The following is a 25,727-nucleotide window of genomic DNA, read 5'->3' on the forward strand; positions in this document are numbered from 1 at the left end:
TTTCTGGTCAGGTGATCTCTGAGGCAGCACACAGCTATGAAACACAGTTCAGTTGGACATTTCTTTTTCTATTCAGGAAAAACAAAGAAAAGCTTTGCTTACAGGATTCATTGCTGATATGTATATCATTACAGCCTGTAGAAAATAATCGTAGCAGGGGATGCAGGTATATATGGCCCTGGCCTAGCCACACGCCAGTATAAATCTCAGAAAAGAAAGTATTGCCAATACCTGTATTTGATTTCAACGGGGTGCTCCCACTTTTATTCAAGGTGCTTCCAGACTCTTAACATTATTCTATCATTACAGCCTGTCATAAAAGTGTACCACAGTCAATTATTGGTGCTTATTTGAAAGAAGTTCCATCACTCCTTACACTGTGCAAAAAAAATTTGGCTTACTTGTTCTGTGCCTTCATGGGGCACTTAGTCATAGGCATTGGACCCTCTTTTAAATACAAATTGAACAGCACTAATAATTGCATGTGTTCCAGTTTTGTGTCAGACTGTCATTTAACATTGTGTTGTGTATTGTAGTATTGTGTTCCTCCCTGAGCTGAAGCTCTAGGGCATGTGCACCTGGCGAGTTTTCTACACTACGGACTATAGCATTTTCTTTTATTTCTTAAAAGTATTACGCCAATGTGGAAAAGGCCCAAATTCTTCTCTTTTCCAAACAGCAACAGCACAAAATCCTACAGACCCTGACAATGTACGAAGCTGCATAGATATCTGAAAAGCAAGCACTGCTATCATTAAAGAGAGAGACAGATTTATGTCACTACAACTACAAATGATATTATCCATGACTTCAACCAGGCATTTTTTTATTCCAAAATTGGACTTCAAAGCTTGTTATTATCAAATTGAACGGCTTCCAGACAGCAGATAAATAACTATATTTCCCATACACACACTGGACTAAGGAGAAACAAACAGAGTCGTGTATGTTACAGTACTTAAAGTACAAACAACAAAATGAATGCAACAAATGTTATCTGGACAAGTATAAAAAACGTCAGTGATGAAGCAACCCCGATTAAGCATGACAGTACTGTTGTATTGAAGACTTCATTAAAAAAGGATGTTGGGCAAGTGTGAATTTCATAAAGATTAGCTAAAATGCTATGGTTTATTTTATCTGGAGAAAGAGCATCTGCAGACCCTAGAAATATTGCAGCTATTCACGAGCCAAGTGCTTAGTCCCCAGTTTGGCAACTATTTCTCTTTAATATCTAATTTTTCTCCCCTTGCAGGTCCATTGAGAGCACCAATTAAAAAGATGAACCATGACACTGCTGAGAAAGTGCAATTCAGACATTAAACAAAAGCCTGAGTGGCAATTTAATTTTTTTTAATAGGAAGACAATTTTATACTTTGATCCTTAAAAACAAATAAAACTTATTGTAGACACAGGCCCAGTTGGCCTTGGTGCTGTTCTAACATAGAAACCTAGAATAGCATTGGATATTGCAGAAATCAGTATGGGCCTGGATATGGCAGCCTTCCTTCTTATGCAGAAGGTGACCAAGACATCAAGGAATTGTGACAATGATGACCCTTGCTGGATAGACCAGCAAGAAGAGAAGGTGGTACCAACCTGCATTTCATACTAGAAAACAACACCAGGTGCCTATAAGGAACCTTTACAAATAAAGGTAACCTGTTTTCCAGAAAACTCCAAATTACAGAAAGACACAAAACCAGTCTATTTGGGTTTTTTAATGTTTACATGATTTTCTAGTAGACTTAAGGTATGAAGATCCAAATTATGGAAAGCTCCACTATCCGGAAAACTCCAGGTCCCAAGCATTCTGGATAACAGGTCCCATACCTGTATCTGAGTTACTTGTATCGCCATGGTGTAATATAAGTATTGACTTTTGAAGTCTTTTTTATATTACGGAATACTTGCTGGTTATTCCATGTACCCAAGTAGACCAACTTCTTCTTTTTGGACAAAGTTTTCTCCCTGCTGTGCATCCCAGCTGTTAAACAGACTATGGCCACCTTTCAGTGCAGAATAGTTTAAGAGCTAAATGACAGAATCTTTTTTCTTAAACACTATACATATCATCTTCTCATTGCACAACTGACAGATTACCTGTGGAGCTGTCATTTAGTTGCAAATGTAGAATCAAAATCCCTGATAAAAGTAACAGCAAAACTGAGACTCAGAATAAGGATCTGTTGGGAAAAGATTCCAGTTCTTTTCTAACACTCATCATCAAATCAGACTGTCTAGTTTGACAGTGGGAGCCGGGATCTAAAAAACAGAAGGGGCACAATCTTTGTATGATGAACACAGCTACAGTCATCAAGGGCTCCATGGTCACTGCAGAAAATGCTGAGAAAATCTTATTCAAAATGCCTTTTATTTATACTGATGAATATAAAATGCAAAAAGGGGGGGTTGTGGCAGCACTCCAAGGATAAGTAAAAATATTTAAATACAATGGAAGTGCTACTGATGTGCCATCCTTTGAATACTGTGAATGGAGGTAACTAGTTAGGGACTGCCATATGGGGTTTACCTTGACGTGGTATGGTGGCTTACCAATTTTATGACCATAACTGTGTAACTAAAAACCCCTGTTTTTGTAAATACATGCTCCTCACTACATTTCTTCTCTTGTCTCACTATAAGTTCCTGGTCGTCTTCTCCGCTCTTCTCAGAGCCACCTTCTCTTCACACCATCCACATCCACTGCCACCTCTCATCTCTAACCTTACTATCTTGCTGCTCCTTACCTCTGCAATTCCATCTGTAAGAAATCCTCTCTCAATCGCTTCAAGAAAAAACAAAGAGCCTACCTTTTGGACTACTAGAACATTAGCTTAGTCCTGTTCCTACTGACTATGCCTTACCTTGTGCACTTTTACATCTCCAATTTGAACCTGTATGTTAGCCTCCCATCTACTTAGACTGTAAGCTCTACGGGGCAGGGACCTCCTTCCCACTAGGTCTCTTACCACATAGCACTTAAGCTCTTTGTCCTATGGTTCTGTATATAGTTATGTGATTTGTCTCCCCCATGTATACTTTTATATATATATATATATATATATATATATATATATATATATATATATATATATATATATATATATATATATATATATATTGTACTTATATGCACTGTACAGGGCTGCGGCTCCTTAACAGCGCTTTACAAATAAAGTTATACATAAAAACATACATTTGCATAGATATTGGATTACTTATGAGACAGGGGACCAGAGAATGTGCATTGATCAATCCCACTTCTTTTTCTCTTCACTGATGGATTTAGTTGGCATTTCTAAATATTATTTCAAGAAAATACAGACACAAACAATGACCAGTTCAAAGATAGAAGCTCTGTAGAGGAAAATGCATAAGAAATGCAACTAAAGTGCTTACCAACAGATCCCCAATGCAAATAAAGACACAGTCATATTAGACTATACACTCATAATGTATTTCATTTTGTTAATATTTGTTTTGTCAGCAGCCTATCCTGGATATGTTGTTCATGTTCTATATGCTTGCTTATTGCTGAAGAGCAGTGCTGACATTAGGCAAGAGATCTATATGTGTAGCCATGTAGAGCAGAATTACAGCTAGCTGATCCTTTAAATAAACCCTTATTTTGTTTCTCGGTCCAGATAGTGTACATGTCATTTATTTTAACATTTATATATTCACATACTTTAAGACTTTTATAGTCAAACTATTAAATCATTTTCTTAGTTCTTGAAAAAATGAAATTGAACTTTATACATTAGTCTCTCTTGGTAGTCTGGGGAAAAGGTGCAGCAGTTTACACTGCTTAATATATATATATATATATATATATATTACCCATCCTGCATTGGATTTATGGTCATAGTTTTTCACAGCCACCAGGGTGGATGTTGTGATATTGCGTTTCTTTCTTTCCTATAACATAATCAGTGCTTCCCAAGCCTCTAGGATCAGGGCCGGATTTACATAGCTGGCAACCCTAGACCCACTGCGGTTCGTCACCCCTGTCCCCTCCCTTTTATTCGTTCAAATTTTCATAATTGGGACCAGAGCAATGAGAATTGCCACGGGATATTTAAAAAACTATTGTATCTCTTGCGCATCCCCAGTGTTTCTGAACCAATGTGGATGTGGTTGGGCAGCATGCCATCACATAAAATCCTGCTGCCTAGGCCTGGGCCTTGGTGGCCTCTCCACAAATCCGGGCCTGTCTAGGATGCCTTCCTTGCTGACCTTTCTCTGCTGCTTCCAAATACTGTAGCGGTGGATGATAGGCATCAGTAATGTTAAGTTAACAGTAGGAAACAGTATTTGTTAAACCCTCTTTATGCTTTTAAAAATCATACAGTAATGACCAAGAATGGTAAAATGCAATCAGACTTTACACTTACAAAATCATAAACTAAACGTTTCATGGATTTGACTTCTTCCTGGTGAAAAATTATATTAGCGGCAATCAATAATATTATAAGCAAAACACAGTTCTTACAGCACATTGGCATATGCTTCCATGCATTAAAACATGAGGAGAAGCAATGAACACATATGGTAAGTTGCAAGCCATTTATTCATTGTATATATATATATATACTGTACATATATAGAACATGACATGTATCCACCAAGCTATGACCCCATGCAATATAAAAAATATGGCACAGAGAAAAAAGGCTACCACATTGCTGAACCTCATTTACAATTTTCAGGAGCAATTTATTAAACTTTGCAGAATACACATTTGCTCTCTCAATATTTGGAGGATTAACAAACATATTATAAATTCTTCATGCACAAAAACCTAGCAGAGTACGTAAGAGGAAAAACACACTGACTGACTGTTTTTGACAGCCATGTAACAAGGCAAAACATGAGAAGCAGACACACTGCTATGAACAAATGCAAATGGTTTCTTCATTTCATGGGGTGATTCTGATGCTAATGCAAAAAGCCAGCCAGAAGTACAGAAATTCAATACCTGACTTATTTTGGTGGGAGATGTAATCCATAACATACAGTTGACCTGTAAAAGAAATAATTTATAATGGAAGATAATTTTAATTCGGAAAAACAGGCAAGTTTCATCCGTTCTCTATGGATTCCATGGCCTGTATACACTCGTGAAACCAGATGTGCAGTCAGTATCATAATTATGGCTATACTAGTGAAATATAAATTAGGATTTTATAACCCAAAGCTGTTTTAGGTGACCTATATAATTATGCACCCCTTCCCTTTCTCTTTTTTCTGTATCCTCATATAAAATTCTATCAAATAAAGAATTTAAAAAAAAAAAACAACACAATGTCCAGGATATGTTTAATAGATACCCCACAGGATTTTGAGTGTGTTAATATTGTTAATAACCAGATGGTCTCCTTGTGTAAATTTGTATTAGAACTATCCCCGACCCCCAGTATTTGTGCAGCACAAATAGTCACCGTTTTAAGCATGAAACAGGGGTAAAGGTGATATGGCTTGTACAGTAGCAATGAGTTGTAGAGATTGGAAAATATTTGGACACAATTCATCTTGGAAGCTCTTACTAACTTGATATTTGTACTTTCATTTAGGCTCTTATGTAAGCTGTCTGGCAGTTAGAGTTGACAGTTTGTGTAGTTAGAAATGTGGTTCTCACATTTAGCTGCAAAAAAAAAAAACCCTTCTTTGACTGAATATTACAGTACCTAAATGGTTGAAGTGAAGTGGTCAAGCTGTATTCATCTGCTCAACAGCATTTTGTACTAAGATGTTTATTAATATTTCAATAAAGGACGTGTTTTACTTTATAGCAAGAATGCCATGCTTCTTGCTCAGAATGGTGATGTAAGCCATTTTAACTCGTCCATTAGCAGTCTTCTCTGCACTTGCATGTTTAAAGGCCTTTCCCTGCTTTAAACCATCCCTCATTAAAGCTCTGATCCATTCTATATTCCTATTTCCCTCTTTTCTTTTCCCTTTAGTCCCTTTTGTTTTAACTCATTCCTTAAATGTCCCCCATTACTCTACCTATCCCTCTTTATCAGCCTTTATTTAACTTTGGACCTTTTAAAGGGATGATGAAATGAGCCAGTATGTCTTTTTATTGAGATGTTCTCTTACCCGAGAATAAACTGGTAAATGTGAAAAAAAAAACAAGTATTCCAATATAGCAGGAACAAGTAATGAAATGAATCTCATATATTGCTGTGTTTTATGTTCCCCTTTAGAGTGTGAAAAATTCATTCAAATGATGTCATACACTGCAGAACCATACAGTATATTTAAGAGCATACATAGAATGAAGCTGGAATGAGTCATCACAGTACTCGGGGGAAAATATATATATATATATATATATATATATATATATATATATATATATATATATATATATATATATATATACTGTGTATATAGAAATATATATTTGAGTTAAAGGTTCCTTACATTTTCAGAAGCTCAGTCAGTAATATAAATGTAAGACACCAGTTACAATTTTTTTTCATCCTTTTCTGAAGAGACTATCATAAAATTCCGTGGCAGTTATTTCTGACAACTTACATTTTAATTTGAACCAATGCCATGGACATGAGACAATAAATAAGACGTGAAGCCAAAGCTAATCGGTTTTTTTTTTCTGGCGTCAAGCCTTTCAAAACGTGCAGCCATACGCATACGCTAGAATGTTTTATGTATTCAGTCAAGCTATATTCTTTATTAGTTCCTTCTTATTAGTTACAGACTCAAATATTAAAACATTACTGTTTTGAATTTAAATAACTTTGCCGTGTTGTATCATTATGGTTGGGGCAGGAGCATATTGCACAAGAAAATTAAGTAATGCAAGTGAAACCTATACCTACAGCCTGCACCTGTAAGGTCACCTAGTTACTGGAAACTAAAAATAAGGTTTAAACTTGGATTTCTCTGGAAAAATACAGATGCAGAACAGGTATTGCAAGTCTAATTAATTCCATGCTATGTAGTTCCCAACAAGCACTAGCTTATTATAAACAGTGGAGGATAAGTCGTATTGCTTATTGTGACATTCTCTCTACTTTCAATTCTTTCTTCCTAAAGAGAGGAATTCTATTTCACAGAGCTATAAACCATAACATTGTCAAGACACCCCAGAAACCACACGGTGCAGTTAATAGAAATAGATATCTAACATCATATTTTAAAGCATAAGACTACTGTGTTATGTAAATAAAGGTCCAAGTCAGTATTAGTGTAATTTATCCAAGCTGCCGCCAAATGCTTTGTGTTCCCAACACAAAAAAGTTGTGCATATAATCAAGTGCTGACCAAATTAAAAATTAAATCTACTTATCTAAGTAAATAGTATTTATCATATGGATATTACATGCAGATGTCACTGGAATTGTTCATATAGAGGTTGGAAACTATAAAAGACTGTGCTAATACAAATTTGTATTGGGGTTAATTGCGTAGTCTGTATTTTTGGTAAGGATAAAGTGCCTTTTTCTGTCCGCTAAGGTTACTTTGAAGGGCATTCATTAAATCAACAGGTGATGGCATTCAAAAATATTTGGCATTCCAGGGTTATTTCCCATTCCTCTTATATGTTAGAACCTTATGGTGTTCATCCCATATATACTCCTTGATATAAATGGTGTTTTTCTTGAAACAGAGACTGCAGAACTTGCCCCTATCAATTTTTCTTTATATTTTAAAAGTTTACACTGGAATTATTTTTCTTTTTTTTACCATGCAATTTTAATTTAAAGTCTATTCTTTCAATCTTACCTCCACCGTTATCTACCCCTATCAAATCAAAATAAGTTTAATTTATTGGACAGCGTGATATTGCTATAGCATGTTTTTTAAGGGTAGAATCCATGCATTAATATAATAAGGATGTGGGTAGTGGTATGGATTTGGCAGGGTTTTTTTTCCCAAGAGGATTTTCATGTTTTGGATTATATGAATCAAGGCTTTTTTGGCTTACTTTGTTCTATGTCAAGTGCTAAAATAAGTTCCAGTGCGAAATCTTTGTTACCCAGGTGAGTCCTGTTTTATTTTTGTTGCTCACTCATTATTATTAAAATGTAGGATGTGTTATGAGTCTCAAAGTCTATGGTTAGGTTTATCAGAGGTTGTGTCTGGTTGATATAGATTTTGTTTTTCTCTGATACTGACAAAACAAAATGTTTGATTGTACAGGTACAGTGTATTTAATTGATGTAAGTAGCAGTAACTTGAACACAGACAGAAATTGTCATTAGTGAGTCTGTTTCACATGGTTGCTGCAGAGAACAGAAGTGTGAACGTGTAGGTAAGTCATTAACTGTCTTAAACAACTGTTTGTAGAAATACTGCAGAGGGGAAATGAAGCAGGTGAGATACATTTTTAGTGATAGTGATTTATAGTCTCTTACTGGAAACAGGAAAGAACTCTTGCTGGCCAGAAAGCAGACCGGTGGAGTTTAACAGCAGAACTGAATGCTCTATATACAGATACAAAACAGCATGGAGACTGATTGAATCAGATAGCAGTGTGTCAAGAGCAGGCCATGTAATGTACATGAAACAGTCCAGAAGCACAGCAAAGAAGGGGCAGAGTCTCAGAGTGAAAGCCAGGAATAATGGTCAGAACAAAGTCAACAAATGCAGGAACCTTGAGGTTAGCGGAGCTGAAGTCAATAACCAAGGAAGGTACTTCAGAAGGGGCCAATAAACTATTATCAAAAAACTGGCATCAAAGGTGGACTGGATTGCATGCTCTAGACCACACCCAACCAAGACTGGACCTGATTCCTGAATGAATGTAAAGGTACATATGTGTATGTCTGTGCTTGTGCGTTTGTCTAATGTGGATCAGTGATGTTGGGAGATACAATGAGGAGTTCATCTTGATTCACAGTTGTCTATTTTCAACTCAAGTCACCGGCACTCTTTTTTCTCATCATGTAATTGTTCCATCCCTTTTACCGGTGACACACAACTCTGCACCTTTAACCACTCAATGAAGTCAATCTGACATTTGAAAAGTTGTGAGACTACCATAGATTACCATATACTGTAGTCTCAGTTGCCTATATGCAATTCTAAATGCTTTTTTTCAATTGAATTCTATACAGTAGTCGGTTGGTTTTCTTAACACATTAGTTATTAGTTATCTTAACACCTGAGTTTCAATCAGGCCATAGGTTTTTAGGAAAAAAGAAAAGGACTTTTGGTGGGATTAGACCTGTGTGAACAATAATATAATTGGTAAAAAAAATGGTCCCTGTATTATTTGAATACCTGTTAAGGTTGATATTTACTTCTCCCTATAAACCTGTTTGCCTACAGTATGTGCTAGTCCAAAGTAATTGCACTAAAAGCTGTAACTGTATTTACAGTACCAACAAACCAAAACCATACGACGCTAGAGTCTGAGCAGTGGAGTATGAATTATAATACATATTGTAAATGATTTGTGTTTGTTTTTTGTAGCCTACAAGAAATTAAGACAGAATGTTGCTGGTTAGCAATGTCTAGAGCTACAAAGTCTATCCCCCAACTCCATAATTAAAGTGATACTGACACTAAAAAAACTATTCTTTAAAATGCGAATGTACATTAAGGGGCTGATTTACTAAAATTCTAATTAGTCTCAGTTTTTTATGAAAAGAATCGACCAAACTCCCTTCCATGCATTGAACTCATTTATCAATAATTTTTCTTAAAAAAGGATAGTCACTACAAAATCATCAATGCATCAATTGACTAATGTAGTTAACAATGTCTAGAGCTACAAAGTCTATCCCCCAACTCCTTAATTAGAGTGATCCTGATGCTAAAAAAACTACTCTTCTAAATATGAATGTACATTAAGGGGCTTATTTACTAAAGTTTTAATTAACCTCAGTTTTTATGAAAACAATCGACCATACTCCCTTCCATGAATTTAACAAATTTATCAATAAAATCTTAAAAAAGAAACGCCGCTACGAAATAGCGCATCAATTCATATCGTACAATAGAGGCTCCGAAAACTCGATTTAGTCAAGTTTTCACCGCAAAAACTCCAACGTTATCAGATTATCCAGCCCAGATTACAATGTAAAGAAACAACTTCAGGGACAACTGCCATTGAATTCTATGAAAGGTGGACAGAGGAAGAGGAAAGTCTCACCCTGTTTTGGAAAAACACTAACTGAAAGTTTGTGCAATGCTGGCCAAGTAGGAGAAGCAAACGGTAAGACTGTGTCATAGTTGGGCAGTGCCTGCAGAGTGAGTGGCAATAGGTTAAAGTAAAGTGGTGGTGTTAAGTGACATTTGATTCCCTTTGTGTAGAGTGTGCATAAGAACTGGATTCCGTAATGTTCAGAAGCACTTAAGAAGTTCCGCTGAGATGTGAACTTTTCGTTGTCCTTGAGGACAGCACACAAACATCAGCATGCCTTAATATGTTTAGAACTGTGCACTGCAAAACCAGTGGAACGTGTTTGGACTGATTTGTAAAATAAGGAGGATGAATGCCTATTAAAACTTGCTGCAAATACTCCACTAACCATCTGCTGTATTGACTGTTGCATTCCATTAACTGCTCTCTATATTGCTGCTATTAACATCGATCACTGCCTGTTAACATCTGGCTATTAATTTTACTGGATTTTTATGAACGGATAAAATCTTTTTAGTGTTATTTATATCCGGGCAAATGATGACGTTTATCGAACACTTTTGAATATGTATTTTAGGAGTCCTGATAGTTTCTTCTATGTGTTAAAATTGTACTTTAATATATAGACAGCCATAGTGTTAATGTGTTGTTAATAATAAATGAGCACTGAATAACACACTGTACTGGCTCTAAGTAATTATAGAGGTAGCCTTAAAGGGCTAAAGGTCAGGAAAACCTATAAAAGTACTTCTTTTATTGACTGTTTACCTGAGATTTACGCACATTTTGTTAAGACATTTTTAAATTGCAGATTTGTTACCGAGAAACTCCAGCTGTGACTTGTATCTGACACTGGAAGTAATATACTGTATATCAAAATTGAATTTGTATATTTTTTTTTCTAAACTCATAATGAAAAAAAAATGTTTTAGCACAAATTTGTATGCTGATAAATGAGCCCCTTGCAGTATATATTATACATTGGAGGAAGTCTTTGTCCCAGGTCCCATCACAGTATGAAGTGCTATTATTTAATGCAGATTTTTACAATTTAGATAAGTGAATGTTTTTATCCCTTCTGTGTTTGTATATTATAGAACTTGGACATAACAGAGATTTGGATTACAAAAGTGTTCCTTATTATACTGCCCCTCCAGCAGTTTGAATGAACAGGTGAACAGTATGCGCAGTTTCAGTCTAGGTCCAAGGGGTGAACAGTACAGGGCTTTACAGGGGTGAACAGTACACCCCTTTGGTGTACCTTCAAAAGTCTATTTGTCTAGTTGCTTAGCAAGGGGTTCAACCAATGCCAAAACTCATCCAGTTTGGGGGCAGATTTACTAAGCTCGAGTTAGGGTTGGAATTTAAAAAAGTTTGAATTTCGAAGTAAATTTTTGGGTACTTCGACCATCGAATAGGCTATATTCGACCATTCCAAAAAACTTCGACTTCATACTTCGCCAAATTAAAGCTACTGAAGTGCAATGTTAGCCTATGGGGACCTTCCACAGCACTTTTCTAAGTTTTTTTTGGTTGAATAAAAATCGTTCGATCGATCGCTAAAAAACGTTCGATTCGAACGATTTAATCGTTTGATTCGAATGATTTCATCGTTCAATCGAACGATTTTTATTCGACCGCAGGATTGCCAAATTTTTCGAAAAAACGTTGAATTCGGTATTCGGATTCAAAGTTTTTTAATTCGATGGTCGTTTTTTGTACTTCGAAATTTGACCCTTAGTAAATCTGCCCCTTGGTGTGGAAATTTATAAGAATTATGAATATAATGTAATATAAAATAGTAAACAGAAAAGATATGTAAAATGCAGACAAACCAATAGAAGCAGTGAACTACCCATCTGCCAGTAGAGAAAAGACTGTGCATATCATAAATATAATTATACAGTACTTATTACTTAATTAATTTTTGTGTTCCCCCAAATATGCCAAATGTAACCAAGTTTTACAAAATGTATTATGCAAAATGACTATTTCTTTCTGAGAAAGAATATTACTTTGGCAGATGCCATTTATTTCCTTTTTTTATATTCCATTCTCATTTAAATGACCTGCATTAATCTCTAAAAAAAACATGTTTACATAACTGATTTTGTATTCTGCTTATGAAATAGAAAGCACATGCAGTATACAAAGAGGACAAATAGAGGTAAGAAGTAGTTACTATGGTAACCTGTAATCAACCATTTAATATGTGTGCATACTTATGTAAGTGTTGACAAATTTAGAATAAAGTATGCATTAATAGTGATTTGCTTTGTCACCTCGTTGGCAGCAGAAGTTGAAGTGCAATATTAATTAGCTATTTATTTGCAAATATTGGTCTCCTGATGATGGCATACACAACACGCTAATATCATGTAGTATATCATGGTATAGCCTAGACCAAACATACAGGAACATAGAAATATTTATAATGAGAAAGAAAATTAGTAGTCAAGGTTGCACAAACATTCTCAACTGTGAATCATTTTCCTGATGCTGTGCCAAATTTAACTCGGCTGATTAGAGAGCCGATTACAAAAATTACACATGTCACATATTCTTTGTAACATAAGCAATAAAATTGCATTGCAGTTCATATTTTGTTTTTATGTTTTAATGTGCTATTCATTTTGGGGAGCTTGGGACATAATTAGGGATATTGTGTTTCGGTAGTATCAAAGTATTCAGAATAACTGGGAATTCAAAAAAAAAAATGCAAAAAAAAAAAGAGGCTTGGGAAAGCTTATTTTTTTTAGCAGGATAGTGATCCTAAACACAAGGCCGTAGGAACAATGCAGTGGCACTATTCATTATTTGAAAAAGCTAACTGAAATAACAGTCTTCAGTAAGAAAACCAGTTATGTCTTGCCCTATAACACTGTTTTTGTCCTTGGAGATACCTAGAAATTACTCAAAAGAATAACATTTTTCATAAACTTGAATCTGGACTAACACTATTCTTAATTTGCAGGCTGCTTGGGACAACAAACATGTTTTTGTACTGCTATGGGGTCATATGTCTGGCCTCATACAATTGAGGCAAGGTGCTCCACATAATAGTAATGACCCTTATCTATAAAAGAATTCCTAATTCCTGAAATTTCCCCTCAACCCAAAAATAAAAAAACAAGATTATTTTTCTTTTTCTTTTCAGGGTTTAAGCCGTGAGCATATACTGGGAAGTTCTAATCCCCTCCATCTTTAAGTTTTGCCCCTGTACCCCAGTCTCTAACAGGATTTGATCCCCCAGTTAATTAGCTCACTGGGGTATTTTACCTTGTGAATCATTTTGAGTGCTCATTACAACTCCTACATTTTGGAGGGAACTAATTTGTTTTTCGAAGTCTTGTATACCACATATTAAGGTCTATTGAAATTGGTGCTATCTCTCCACTCAAATATTTCCATAAAAATTATTTATAAAAGGCTGAACAGGATTTATATGTATTGGTCAGCCTCAGATACTGTGCAGCTCTGGTGGGGTTCATTTAAATGGCAGAAATGACAATACCCTTTTCAAAGTAAGAGACAACAGTGTAATTTCAAGCAGACATGTATCTGTGTTTTATTTACAGTATGTTTTTCCTGTCAAGAAACTAGTGTGATCTTACTCGCAATATATTCTTATCCTCTTTGTTTCCTCCTGCTGCTTCCTCCTCCAAACATTTCTACCAGCTCTGCAAAGTAGGGATGCACCGAATCCAGGATTCCATTCGGGATTCGGCCACGATTCGGCCTTTTTCAGCAGGATTCGTATTCGGCCGAATCCTTCTGCCCAGCCGAACCGAATCTGAATTTTAATTTGCATATGTAAATTAGGGGCAGGGAGGTAAATCGCGTGACTTTTTGGCACAAAACAAGGAAGTAGAAAAAAATTTCCCCTTCCCACCCGTAATTTGCATATGCAAATTAGGATTCGGATTCGGTTCGGTATTCGGCCGAATCTTTCACGGAGGATTCGGGGGTTCGGCCGAATCCAAAATAGTGGATTCAGTGCATCCCTACTGCAAAGCATTGCTAATTCTCTTGTGTTACATTTTCTATATTCTTTTTTTAACAATCAACCTAATTTTTTCCAGCAGTTAGTTTAAAATTAGTTTTATGCATACTAAGAATTGTAAATAAGGATGAGGCACTATATAAAAAAACTTAAATGTTAGGGATGAGGGCAAAGTTTCTTTCAGCATCACAAAAACACATAATTTATTTATCATCTTTCCATTCATCTATCCATCATCTATCTATTGTAAAAAATGTGCTTGAGATGGTCATGTTTTTGTGTATTTTTGGTAGACTGGTAAACGGTGATGGGCGAATTTGTCCCATTTCGATTCGCCGTAAAATTTGCAAATTTACCGTGAAATTCGCGAAACGGCAAAAAATTTGTGAAACGCCGCCGGCGTCTCGATTTGGACGCTGGCGCGAAAATGCGCCAGCGTCCAAAAAAACAAAAAGCGGGAATTCAGAGTGAATTCGTGCCTGGCGAATAAATTTGCCCATCACTACTGGTAAACAGTTGACTCCAGGGAAGATGTATGTTGCTGCAGCAAGCATGGCTGTGTTTGTGTACCAGCTCAGAAAAAAGTTGGATAAACGGGTCCCTACAGTGAATGGAGGAGAGCAGAGTGGGCCCTCCATTCCATACTCCATTTCAGCTGCCCAGCTAAAGGATATTGACTGATTAGGCTGCAGGTGAGCAGCAAATAAAAGGAGTGTGGTACTACACATCTGTTCCCTGGAGACCATCTTGTGTTGGAGGAGGATGTGTGGACTCCTCCTTGTGTTGGATGAAGGTGTGGTTCTACCAGAAGTTGAGCCATTACAGAAGCTGCTAGATGAGTATCCCTAGAGGGGAGCATTAGAGTGGCTTAGTAAGAAGCCTGTTCTAGAGTGTGAAAGCCTCTCTGAATGGTGAGAACCCCAGAGAGGGGAAAACGTTTGAATGCATGATGCTAAAGCGCTAATGAACTGTATTCCTATGTGTTTATGTTGGGAAAGTCTTGGAGAAATAAACCTGTGTTTTATCTAAACACGCCCCTACGTGGTTTGTGCTGACGTCATTTCCGCAGTGTTCCTTGGACCCCCTACTCCTCACCCCCTCAGCTCCGTCACCAGATTTCCTATGGAAATCCATGGCGGAGGCTGGAGAGGGTTTTTTCGTTTTAATTAAAAAAATAGGCACCCCAAAGGCCGCCCCCAAAACCATGCCGTCCTAGGCACAGGCCCTCAGGGCCTATATATAAATATGGCCCTGTGTGTTTTGCTGGAAGACATGGTGTTCCTGTGTTTTTGCTCCTAATCCTGTGCTAAACCTGCTTACCATTGCTAACTGCCCCCCCTCAAAAAAAACTACATGCACAGGTAGCCAGATTTCCTTTTTCTCTGTAGTAATAAAACGTGTACCTTGTACTTGATCCAAACTAAGATATAATTAATCCTTAATGGAAGCAACGATTCGAACGATTCAAACTAAAAATCGTTCAACTATTCGATAGTCGAAGTACTGTCTCTTTAAAAATCCTTCAAATTCAATACTTCGCCAAGTTAAACCTACCGAATTGCATTATAAGCCTATGGGGACCTTCTACAAGCACTTTCTACGTTTTTGGCATTGAATAAAAGTTATTCGATCGATCGCTGAAAATCGTTCGAATCGTTCAATTCGAACGATTTCATCGTTCGATCGAACAATTTTTATTCGATTGATTTAATGCTTATTATTATTTTTTATTAAATCCTTTGAATTCGATATTCAAATTCAAAGGATTTCAATATGATGGTTGAATGTCGAAGTATTTTCAATAAATCTGCCCCTTAAGGTATGAACATCCAAATTACGAAAATATCTGTTATCCGTAAACCCCAGGTCCCGAGCATTCTGGATTAAAAGGTCCCATACCTGTATTTATATATATATATATATATATATATATATATATATATATATATATATATATATATATATATATATATATATATATATATATATATATATATATATATATATATAATTTATTTATTAATATTTTTTTTTCTCAAAAAATTATTCACAAAGTTTTAAAAAAGAACAGTAAAACATATTTCATATTTCATGGTAGGTTATATGCCATATTGATAGTGATCTATATAAATAATAAAAGCATAAATAATGAAACTTAATGGGGCCTGCTGCTCTAGCAATGGATTTCAGGAATAATCTCCATTAAACCAAGGAGCTACACAATATATAAATTATAAAAGTGCAGCCCTTTCTTTAACAACGAAATAAAGTTAAAAATGCTCCAAACGATTGAGAAAGATCAAAGTAGCTATCCTATGGGTGCTTATAGGCACTTAATCTCAGGAGTATAGAGCCATGTACCATGTGTAGTGCTTCTAGCAGGTAGTGTTCATTGTTTGCTTTTCTTTCTCAATCTGTATAACTGGCTTTGCTGAATCACAGCTTCCTCTGAGTTGTACTATTAATATTTCAGTTTGTTATTACTTATTTATTTGCTAGTAATTAGTAGCACTATTCTCAGAAGTATTCTCAGAATAAGATACTACACCCCACCAGGAATACAAAGGCTAGGCTCGTTGTTAACATCAAAGCTGTCAAGGGGACACAGTGAATTGTGTGACTTTCTTGCAAATATTAGAGACTTACATAACATGCGAGTCCTACTTGGCCACCCCAAACCCTTATTTCTATTCCTGCTCGATGAATTGTTTTTTCACTCTACAGCCTTAAAGGAGAAGGAAAGCTCCAAGACAGTTTATTGCCAACAGATTAGCCACAATAGTGCAAGCTAGAACGCTATATTTATTCTGCAGAATGCTTTACCATACCTGAGTAAACAGCTCTAGACACTGACTCTGTTTGTTTATCATAGAAGCTTGGTGTGACATCATTTCCTGCCCGAGTCTCTCCCTGCTCACGTACAGCTCTGAGCTCAGATTACAGCAGGGATGGGAGGAGGGAGGGGGCAAACTGAGCATGCTTAAGCCCTGCCCTGGAGGTTTAGGCTAAAAACAGGAAGTCTGATACAGCAACCCATGTGTACACAATAGAAGGAAAGAAATGAGGTGCTTCTTTTGACAGAGGACTCAGAGCAGCATTACTTTGAGGGTTTACTGGTTTATTTATACAGACCTGCTTACTTCATTTTAGCCTTTCCTTCTCCTTTAAAAAAAAGAGGTGACAAGTAGGACATGGAATCAGGGATTTTAGCTGGTTGCTGCTAAAACAACTTTACTGCTCTTTGGCAGAAACCAAGAAAGTGAGCAATTGCCTTTTAAGAGGTCATATTTCATCAATGTCATGCTAAATTCCTGGCACTTGACAGGGCTACTTTATTAACAGAAAAGCTCAGGGTTATCATCTAATGGAAAATCATTTTTTTAGTGTATGCTTTAAAATTACATTTCCTTACATTTTTGGGCTTTACATAAAGGAATTGGCCCTGCTATAGCTACTGTATGAAGCACGTCATCACAGCTTTACTTGCAACTGATGCATACCTATTCCGATTAGTAGGGCATTGCAATTATTTGAAACGCAGGTTTTTTTTTTAGATTTTTGGAAAGTTACTTTGAATTAGACAAACCATCCAATAAAAGAATGGAAAATTAAATTGAAAGATCTGATAAAACACAGTTTTAGGGGCCCATTTATTAAACCTCAAATTTATCTGGTCAAAAACTTGAGGGTTTTTTGAGGGGAAAAAACATACATTTTTAAAGATTTATTATTTATTATACTCCAAAAATCCAGATCTGAAAATACTCATGTAGAAGTCAATGACAGATGTCCCTGAAGTTGTTTCCTGACATTGTGATCTGCGCTAGATAATCCGATAAAGTCATGGTTATTGTCCGATAAAGTCGAGTATTCGCTTCGACAATTTGATAAAGAAGAGCTTTTGCAGCTTTGAATTGACGCCCGGTTTTGTCGCAATGCTTTTTCGCTCCGACTTTTTTGAGAAGAATTATTGATAAATGAGTTCATTTTGTGGATGGGAGATAGCTCAACTTTGTTTTAATAAAAAAAAGAGAATCATTTGAGTTTTAGTAAATAACCCCCTTAATGAAAATGAAAGACACAGAAGAATGTCCCTTAAGTTTGCCCACAACCTTAGCTATAGTTTTAGTTCTGAAAGTTGCGGGTGCTGTTACTAAGGATGCTGGGAGAAAGTTGTGCATTGAGGACAAAAACATGGCATTTTTTATATTTTGAACCTAGCATTTTTAGGTGCTTATATTTAAATACTTTATGATTATTTTCATTCCCAGGTGTTGTCTGGGTCAACTCAAATTAAAGGGACATTCTCATGCAAAACATGAAGATGGAGAAAGTACTCTTAGGGGCAGATTTATCAAGGGTCGAAGTGAATTCGAGGGAATTTTCTAAGTAAAAAAACTTAGAAATTCGAAGTAATTTTTTGGATACTTCGACCATCGAATAAGATACTATGAATTTGATTAGAGTAAAATCGTTCGAATATTCGACTATTCGATAATCGAAGTACTGTCTCTTTAAAAAAACTTCGACTTCAATACTTCGTCAAATTAAACCTGCTGAAGTGCTATGTTAGCCTATGGGGACCTTCTAGAGCAGTTTTCCACGTTTTTTGAAGTTGAAGAAAAATCGTTTGATCGATGGATGAAATCCTTCGAATAGTTCGTTTCGAAGGATTTAATCGTTTGAGTATTTATCACTTCAAAATTCGACCCTTGATAAAGCTGCCCCTTAAAGTTATACTTTAATAAAACCCATTAAATTCAATAAAAATACAATACATGTACAATAAAAACAAACTAACTTTGTATGGGAGCTCTAGACAGAAGTGATACCCCTAAATAGGATAATTTATTGAATGGCTTATCTAGTACATGTACCATAAAGTACTCTGTGAATAATAAATCAATTAAATCTGTCAGACTCACTGACAACAATGGGTGGAATGTGATTTCACTGTGTTTGAATTATTTTCTCATGCCTTTAAGCAAAAGAGTTCTTGAAATTAGATTTTTCAAGTTTTTCAAATTCTGTTTTCTGCCTCCCTGCTTTATACATAATGAATAAATACATAAATATATATATAAAAAAAAAGCATCTTAATTAACTGGAAATCTATATTAATGCATACCTAAATTCATCAATAAATACCCTTCAATAAGTGCACGTTTCATTATTTATGAACATTGAATTTGTTTATTTCTTAATTGGCAGGTTTAAATCCTATGTATTTATTTATTTATGTATTTTATGGGGATTTGTTGATGAATTTGATGCACGCATTTATATCGATTTCCAATTCATTTAGATGCTTTTTAGGGGTTGGTTATTAATATATTTTTTATTAGGTAGCGAACACAGGGAGACAGGTTTATAAAAAAATATTTTTTTTTTTCCATTTTAAGAAACTGGAAAATGGAAAACTCAAATTAAAATATAGCTTGACTTTTGCTAATACAATTCCCACTGACTTCTATATGAACTTGTGAGATTTTAGATTCCACAGTAAATGCAAAAACTTCTCTGCTCTGTATAAATCTCTAAAATTCAAGTTTTATAATTTGCTATTTTTTGCAGCAAAAAAAACTTGGTGTGCTAAAAACTTCCGTTTAAATTAAATTTTTGCTTTATGTACTAAATAGGCCATTCCATATATTCTACTGTTCAGATGCATCTCTTTTTAGAGGTCGCATACATGGAGGCCCATTTATCAAAATTATAATTTTAGTGGTTTTAGAGATTTTTGAAACCACAAATTACTATTTTTTTCTAAAAACACAAATGCCATGTTATTTATTTAAAGACTCTGATTCCTTTGTTCTGGGTTCTAACCCTTTGTGAGTTTAGAATCCATGGAGCTCATGTCAAATAAACTTTAACTGCTTTTCCACAACACATGCCCCATGAAGTTAGTTTTGCTTTTATTGTATTTCATTTGTTTTATTAACTTTTTTAGACTTCCTGCCATCTATTTTATTTCAAGGGAGAGTATAGTAATATTGGACAAGTGTAGCAGCAAACCCTTTGTGTAATATGCCCATTTAGGTGTATACAGGCATGGGCTCTGTTATTCGGAAAACCAGTTATCCAGAAAGTTCTGAACTATGGAAAAATAGACTCCATTTTATCCAAATTTTTAAGACTTCTATTTCTCTGTAGTAATAAAATAGTACCTTGTACTTGATCCAAACTAAGATATAATTAATCCTTATTGGAAGCAAAACCAGCCTATTGGGCTTATTTAATATTTACATGATTTTCTAGTAGACTTAAAGTATGAAGAGACAAATTATGGAAAGATCCAAACCCCAGGTCCCCAGCTTTCTGGATAACAGGTCCCAGACCTGTTTATTGATTGAAGTGATAGTGATTGAGCTCTGAGCTCTTATTTTTGGTTTCAAAGGGACATTTTACTGATGAAGTGTATATTGTATACCTCATCGTATCACAAGGTAATGTGAATGTGAGTTTCCTCTTAAACAATTACATCACTAAGGGGCAGATTTATCAAGGGTCGAAGTGAATTTGAGTGAATTTTCGAAGTAAAAAAATTTGAAATTTGAAGTAATTTTATGGATACTTTGACCATCGAATAGGATACTACGACTTCAAATTTACTTCGACTTAGATTTGAAGTAAAAATCGTTCGACTATTCGACCATTCGATAATCGAAGTACTATCTCTTTAAAAAAAACTTTGACTTCAATACTTCGCCAACTTAAACCTGCCGAATTGCTGTTTAGCTTATGGGGGACCTCCTGTGTGTTTTTTTAAGGCAAAGGATTTTTTGGGAAAATCGTACGATCGTACTATAAAATCGTACTATAAAATCGTTTGAATCGTTCGACTCGAAGTGCGATCGAAATACGATCGCACGATGTATAAAATCCTCCGAATTCGAATGTCGGAGGATTCTATTCAATGGTCGAATTTGAAGTTTTTTCTACTATGAAATTCGACCCTTGCTAAATCTGCCCCTTAATATTTTTTTTAAAAATTCTTATTTCTGTCACACCAAAAACATATTTATTTTATGGCACCCACTTATTTTATAATTCGTACAAATTGACCAAAATTAGGGCAAACAGCCTACAAAAGAAACCCTGTACAGTGAGTCATTTCCTCTGTTTGTGGATGCCTCCTCTTATTTGTTTCTGGGCTGCAGAAGGTAATCCTTTTTTATGTCGTTCAAATGAAATAAAAGAATCCTACCAAAAACATAACATAATCAGAGCGGAGGCACAGAGGTCATCGTGTAAACACTCTTCTTTATCTCTAGGGCACAATCCTCTTTATCCACAGAAACACATCTCTGTGTAAATCTGTAAAACTGGAAAGACTTTCTCATTTCTAGCGCTAGGTAGGCTATAAAAGCACAAATGGCTTTACTACTGGGCAATATATCTGCAATACCATATGCTATTAACAATAAAATAGATATGGCAAGGCCACCATCAGTGATCTAACAAGAATACATTGTGGGAATGGAAAAAAAGAACAGTTAATTTGTGATTATGCAGCCAATAAAGTAATAGGACAGTTTGACAGTTTGCATGGGTTCTGTAGACAGAACATTACTACTCTAAATATTTGCCTGAACCCTTGTGCTATTGTAAAAACACATATAATAATGTTATTTATGAAGTATGCTGTTCTGCAGCTCACCATGATTGATTACCTTAATAAATTGCAGTACGTCTATGGAGCTACATTTATTATATGTGTTTTAACACGCACACTTTTATACTGGCCATTTCCACTATGGAACTACAGTACTTCACACAAAACTGCCTGCTGAAGCACCAAGATGTTCATACTACTAATTCTAACTGAAACCTACACCAGAATCCTACGTTATACAATTATATTATGATTTGTGGGTGACTTTTTTTTTATTTTAAGTTGTTTGTATTTTTGCTTCAAATGAAATTGCATTTTTTACATTGCAAATTGAACACTATTTTCATATTTGTTCTCTATACTTTGCCTAGAATCCATTAACTAAAACGTCATTTGTTTGCGCTTGCCAGCTGTTACCCGATACAGTCAAGTCTCCGGTCCCTTCTGTGTGTTTCTTGTTATTACATACAGTAGCATTTTTTTTTAGAGTTATTACATTGTCTGTGCCCTTTGTATCACAACATGTTGTGCAATGAAAAGTTATTTTGAAAAGTGAGACTCCCTCTTATTTCTTTTAGATGATAAACTGTAAAGACCAAGGGCCTCCTTTAATTTTATATGTGAGATGTATATGGGAATGGGATCTGTTATACAGAAACCCATTATCCAGAAAGAGCAGAATTATGAAAGTCCATCTTAATAGACTCTATTTTATCCAAATAATAACATTTTTTAAAAATGATTTCCTTTTTCCCTGCAATAATAAAACAGTACCTTGTACTTGATCCAAACTAAGATGTAATTAATCCTTATTGGAAGCAAAACCAGACTATTGGGTTTATTTAATGTTTACATGATTTCTCGTAGACTTTTGGTATGAAGATCCAAATCACGGAAAGATCCATTATCCAGAAACCCCAGGCTCCAAGCACTCTGGATAACAGGTTCCATACTTGTAAATACCCTTTTATTATACAGCACTGTGGACTATGTTGGTGCTATCATACTACAGGTATAGGATCCATTATCCGGAAACCCGATATCCAGAAAGCTCCGAATTATGGAATGGCTGTCTCCCATAGACTCCATTTTATCAAAATAATCCGAATTTTTAAAAATGATTTCCTTTTTCTCTGTAATAATAAACCAGTAGCTTGTACTTGATCCCAACTAAGATCTAATTGATCCTTACTGGAGTAAAACCAGCCTATTGGGTTTATTTAATGTTTAAATGAATTTATAGTAGATTTAAGGCATGAAGACCCAAATTACGGAAAGATTCGTTATCCGGAATATCCCAGGTCCCAAGCATTCTGGATAACAGGTCCCATACCTGTACTATAAATAATTATAATAGTTTGCCTAAACTATGCTTTATATCCAATTTCTAAAAAAACTCTGGTGTTTAACATGAACATATGCTTGTCAGTGTAAAAATAACAGTCAAAACTTGGTGGAAAAATGTTGATAAGTTGAACAGAGACTTTTTGCTCTAAGGTCCCTTTAAACATTTACACATTAAATAATTTGGATAAATAAATAGGATTCGTTTTCCCAGCAATATGAATCCACGCAGCTTAGTCTAGATCAAATATGTTTTATTATTACAGAGAAAAAATTAATTATTTATTTAAACTTAGAATGATTATATGGACTCAGCGTTTCTGGATAAGGTTTACCATAATCTTTTTTGCAACTTAGTTAGTTAGTAAAATGACATAGCAAAAGGGGCAGATATATTAAGGGGCAGATTTATCAAGGGTCGAATTTCGAAGAGTAAAATACTTCGAACTTCGACTTCGAATATCGAAGTCGAAGTATTTTTCACCATATTTGGCCATCGAACAATCAAAGTAAAATGTTCGATCAAACGATTAAATCGTTCAAATCGAACGATTCCAACGATTTTAGCATACGATCAAACGATTTTACTTTGATGTGTGAAGACTTAGTAAATGGTTGTAGAAGCTAACATAGCACTTCGGCAGGTTTAATTTGGCAAAGTATTGAAGTCAAAGTTTTTTTAAAGAGACAGTACTTCGATTATTGAATGGTCGAATATTCGAACGATTTTTACTTTGAATCTAAGTCAAAGTAAATTCAAAGTCATAGTATCCTATTCGATAGTCAAAGTATCCAAAAAAATTACTTTGAATTTCGAATTTTTTTACTTTGAAAATTCCCTTGAATTCACTTTGACCCTTGATAAATCTGCCCCTAAATTTCATGTTCTATTTAACCCGAAAAAATTTAGTTTTCTAGGGTATTTTTCAGTCAAAACTTTTCCTGTGAAAAACTCGATTAATTTGAGTTTTTGGAGCTGTTCACCTCAAATTCACTGATTCAAGTTTTTTCCTTAAATCGGAAAAAAAATTGAGTTCTGAGTTTATCGAAGTATAAAAAACCTCACAAAGCTCTAAAATTTGACCTATGATAAATATCCCCCCAATGTAGGAGTTGAAAAAAACTAAAAAAAAAGTACAAAAAGTTGTCTGGCATTTAATTCAAATGAATGGTGAAAATCAGATGGCATCAAAAAGGTTAACCAAATGCAAGTTAAAATTTTTCCTTTTTGTATAATGACATGCTAGGTATTTAAAATAAAAATGATATGTAAATAATTGCAATTTCGTTATATTCTAAAAACAGAATTTTTTTATTTAAATTTTTTCTGAATACATTATTTTGAGAAAAAAAAGGAAAAAGACTGTGGGGCAAATTTACTTAAGGTCGAATATCGAGGGTTAATTAACCCTCGATATTCGACTGCCGACTTGAAATCCTTCTATTGAGAATATTGAAGGATTTACCGCAATTTGTTCGATCGTTCGAAGGATTTTAATCCATCCATCGAACGATTTTTCTTCGACCGAAAAAAGATAGCAAAGCCTATGGGGACCTTCCCCATAGGCTAACATTGACTTCGGTAGGTTTTAGGTGGCAAACTAGGGGGTCGAAATTTTTTTTAAACAGACAGTACTTCGAATATCGAATGTACGAATAGTCGAACGATTTGTAGTTCCAATCGTTCGAGTTGAAGTCGTAGGTCGAAGTAGCCCATTCGATTGTCGAAGCAGCCAAAAAAACCATTTGAAATTCGAAGTTTTTTTTCCTCTATTCCAGGGATCCCCAACCTTTAGAACCCGTGAGCAACATTCAGAAGTAAAAGGAGTTGGGGAGCAACACTAGCATGAAAAATGTTCCTGGGGTGCCAAATAGGGGCTGTGATTGGCCATTTAGTAGCCCCTATGTGGATTGTCAACCTACATTGAGGCTCTGTTTGGCAGTACAACTGGTTTTTATGCAACTAAAACTTGCCTCCAAGCCTGGAATTCAAAAATAAGCTCCTGCTTTGAAGCCACTGGGAGCAACATCCAAGGGGTTGGAGAGCAACATGTTGCTCGCGAGCTACTGGTTGGGGATCACTGCTCTATTCCTTCACTCGAGCTAAGTCAATGGGCCCCTGTATGTTGTATATGAATATCCTTTAAAAATCCCTTATGTAAGTTGTGCCCAAATTATAATTGTTCACGTCCCACTGCTTTTATTCACTCAGCACTTTCAAGAGATGTTTATATCAGCACAATACCAAAAGAGTCAGATGGAAAGAAACTGAAAGGGAAACAGTATGCTAAAAACAAACACACTAAATTTTCCTTCCAATTTAGTCTTTGTAATTCCACATACTGAAGGTGACTAGAGTTATTTTTAGTATCTATATGCATATTTTTTTATGTGTAAGTGCTTTTCAAATAACATATATAAATCTATGTAAAATGATTTATCCTGCGATATTTTGTAAGAATGTATGCAAATAAATTGCATATTCATAAGCTGTTTATTTCCCCTGTTTAGTACTTAAAATAAATGGTTACACTATAAGGGCTCTTCACGACAGGTATTTTTACCCTGAGCACTGCAGTAAATCAAAATATTACAGATTTATTGCCCTACTGTGTGTTGAATTTGTGCAGATTTTTTTTTT

At 35.3% G+C, this 25,727-nt stretch overlaps 1 protein-coding gene across 4 annotated transcripts in view; it reads right to left on the bottom strand.

The window, feature by feature from the left end:
* The window catches only part of kcnip1.L (Kv channel interacting protein 1 L homeolog), a 183,562-nt gene that overhangs the window by 58,598 nt on the left and 99,237 nt on the right, over positions 1–25,727 (bottom strand). Inside the window, 1 exon segment of one of the 4 annotated variants that reach the window (NM_001092684.1) lies at positions 4,983–5,027. The exons of 2 other annotated variants lie outside the window; for them this stretch is intronic. In NM_001092684.1, coding sequence (NP_001086153.1) covers positions 4,983–5,027 — 45 coding nt within the window. 4 annotated transcript variants of the gene reach the window in all.

This window comes from Xenopus laevis, chromosome 3L (genome assembly GCF_017654675.1).
Source record: "Xenopus laevis strain J_2021 chromosome 3L, Xenopus_laevis_v10.1, whole genome shotgun sequence".
Taxonomy (NCBI): domain Eukaryota; kingdom Metazoa; phylum Chordata; class Amphibia; order Anura; family Pipidae; genus Xenopus; species Xenopus laevis.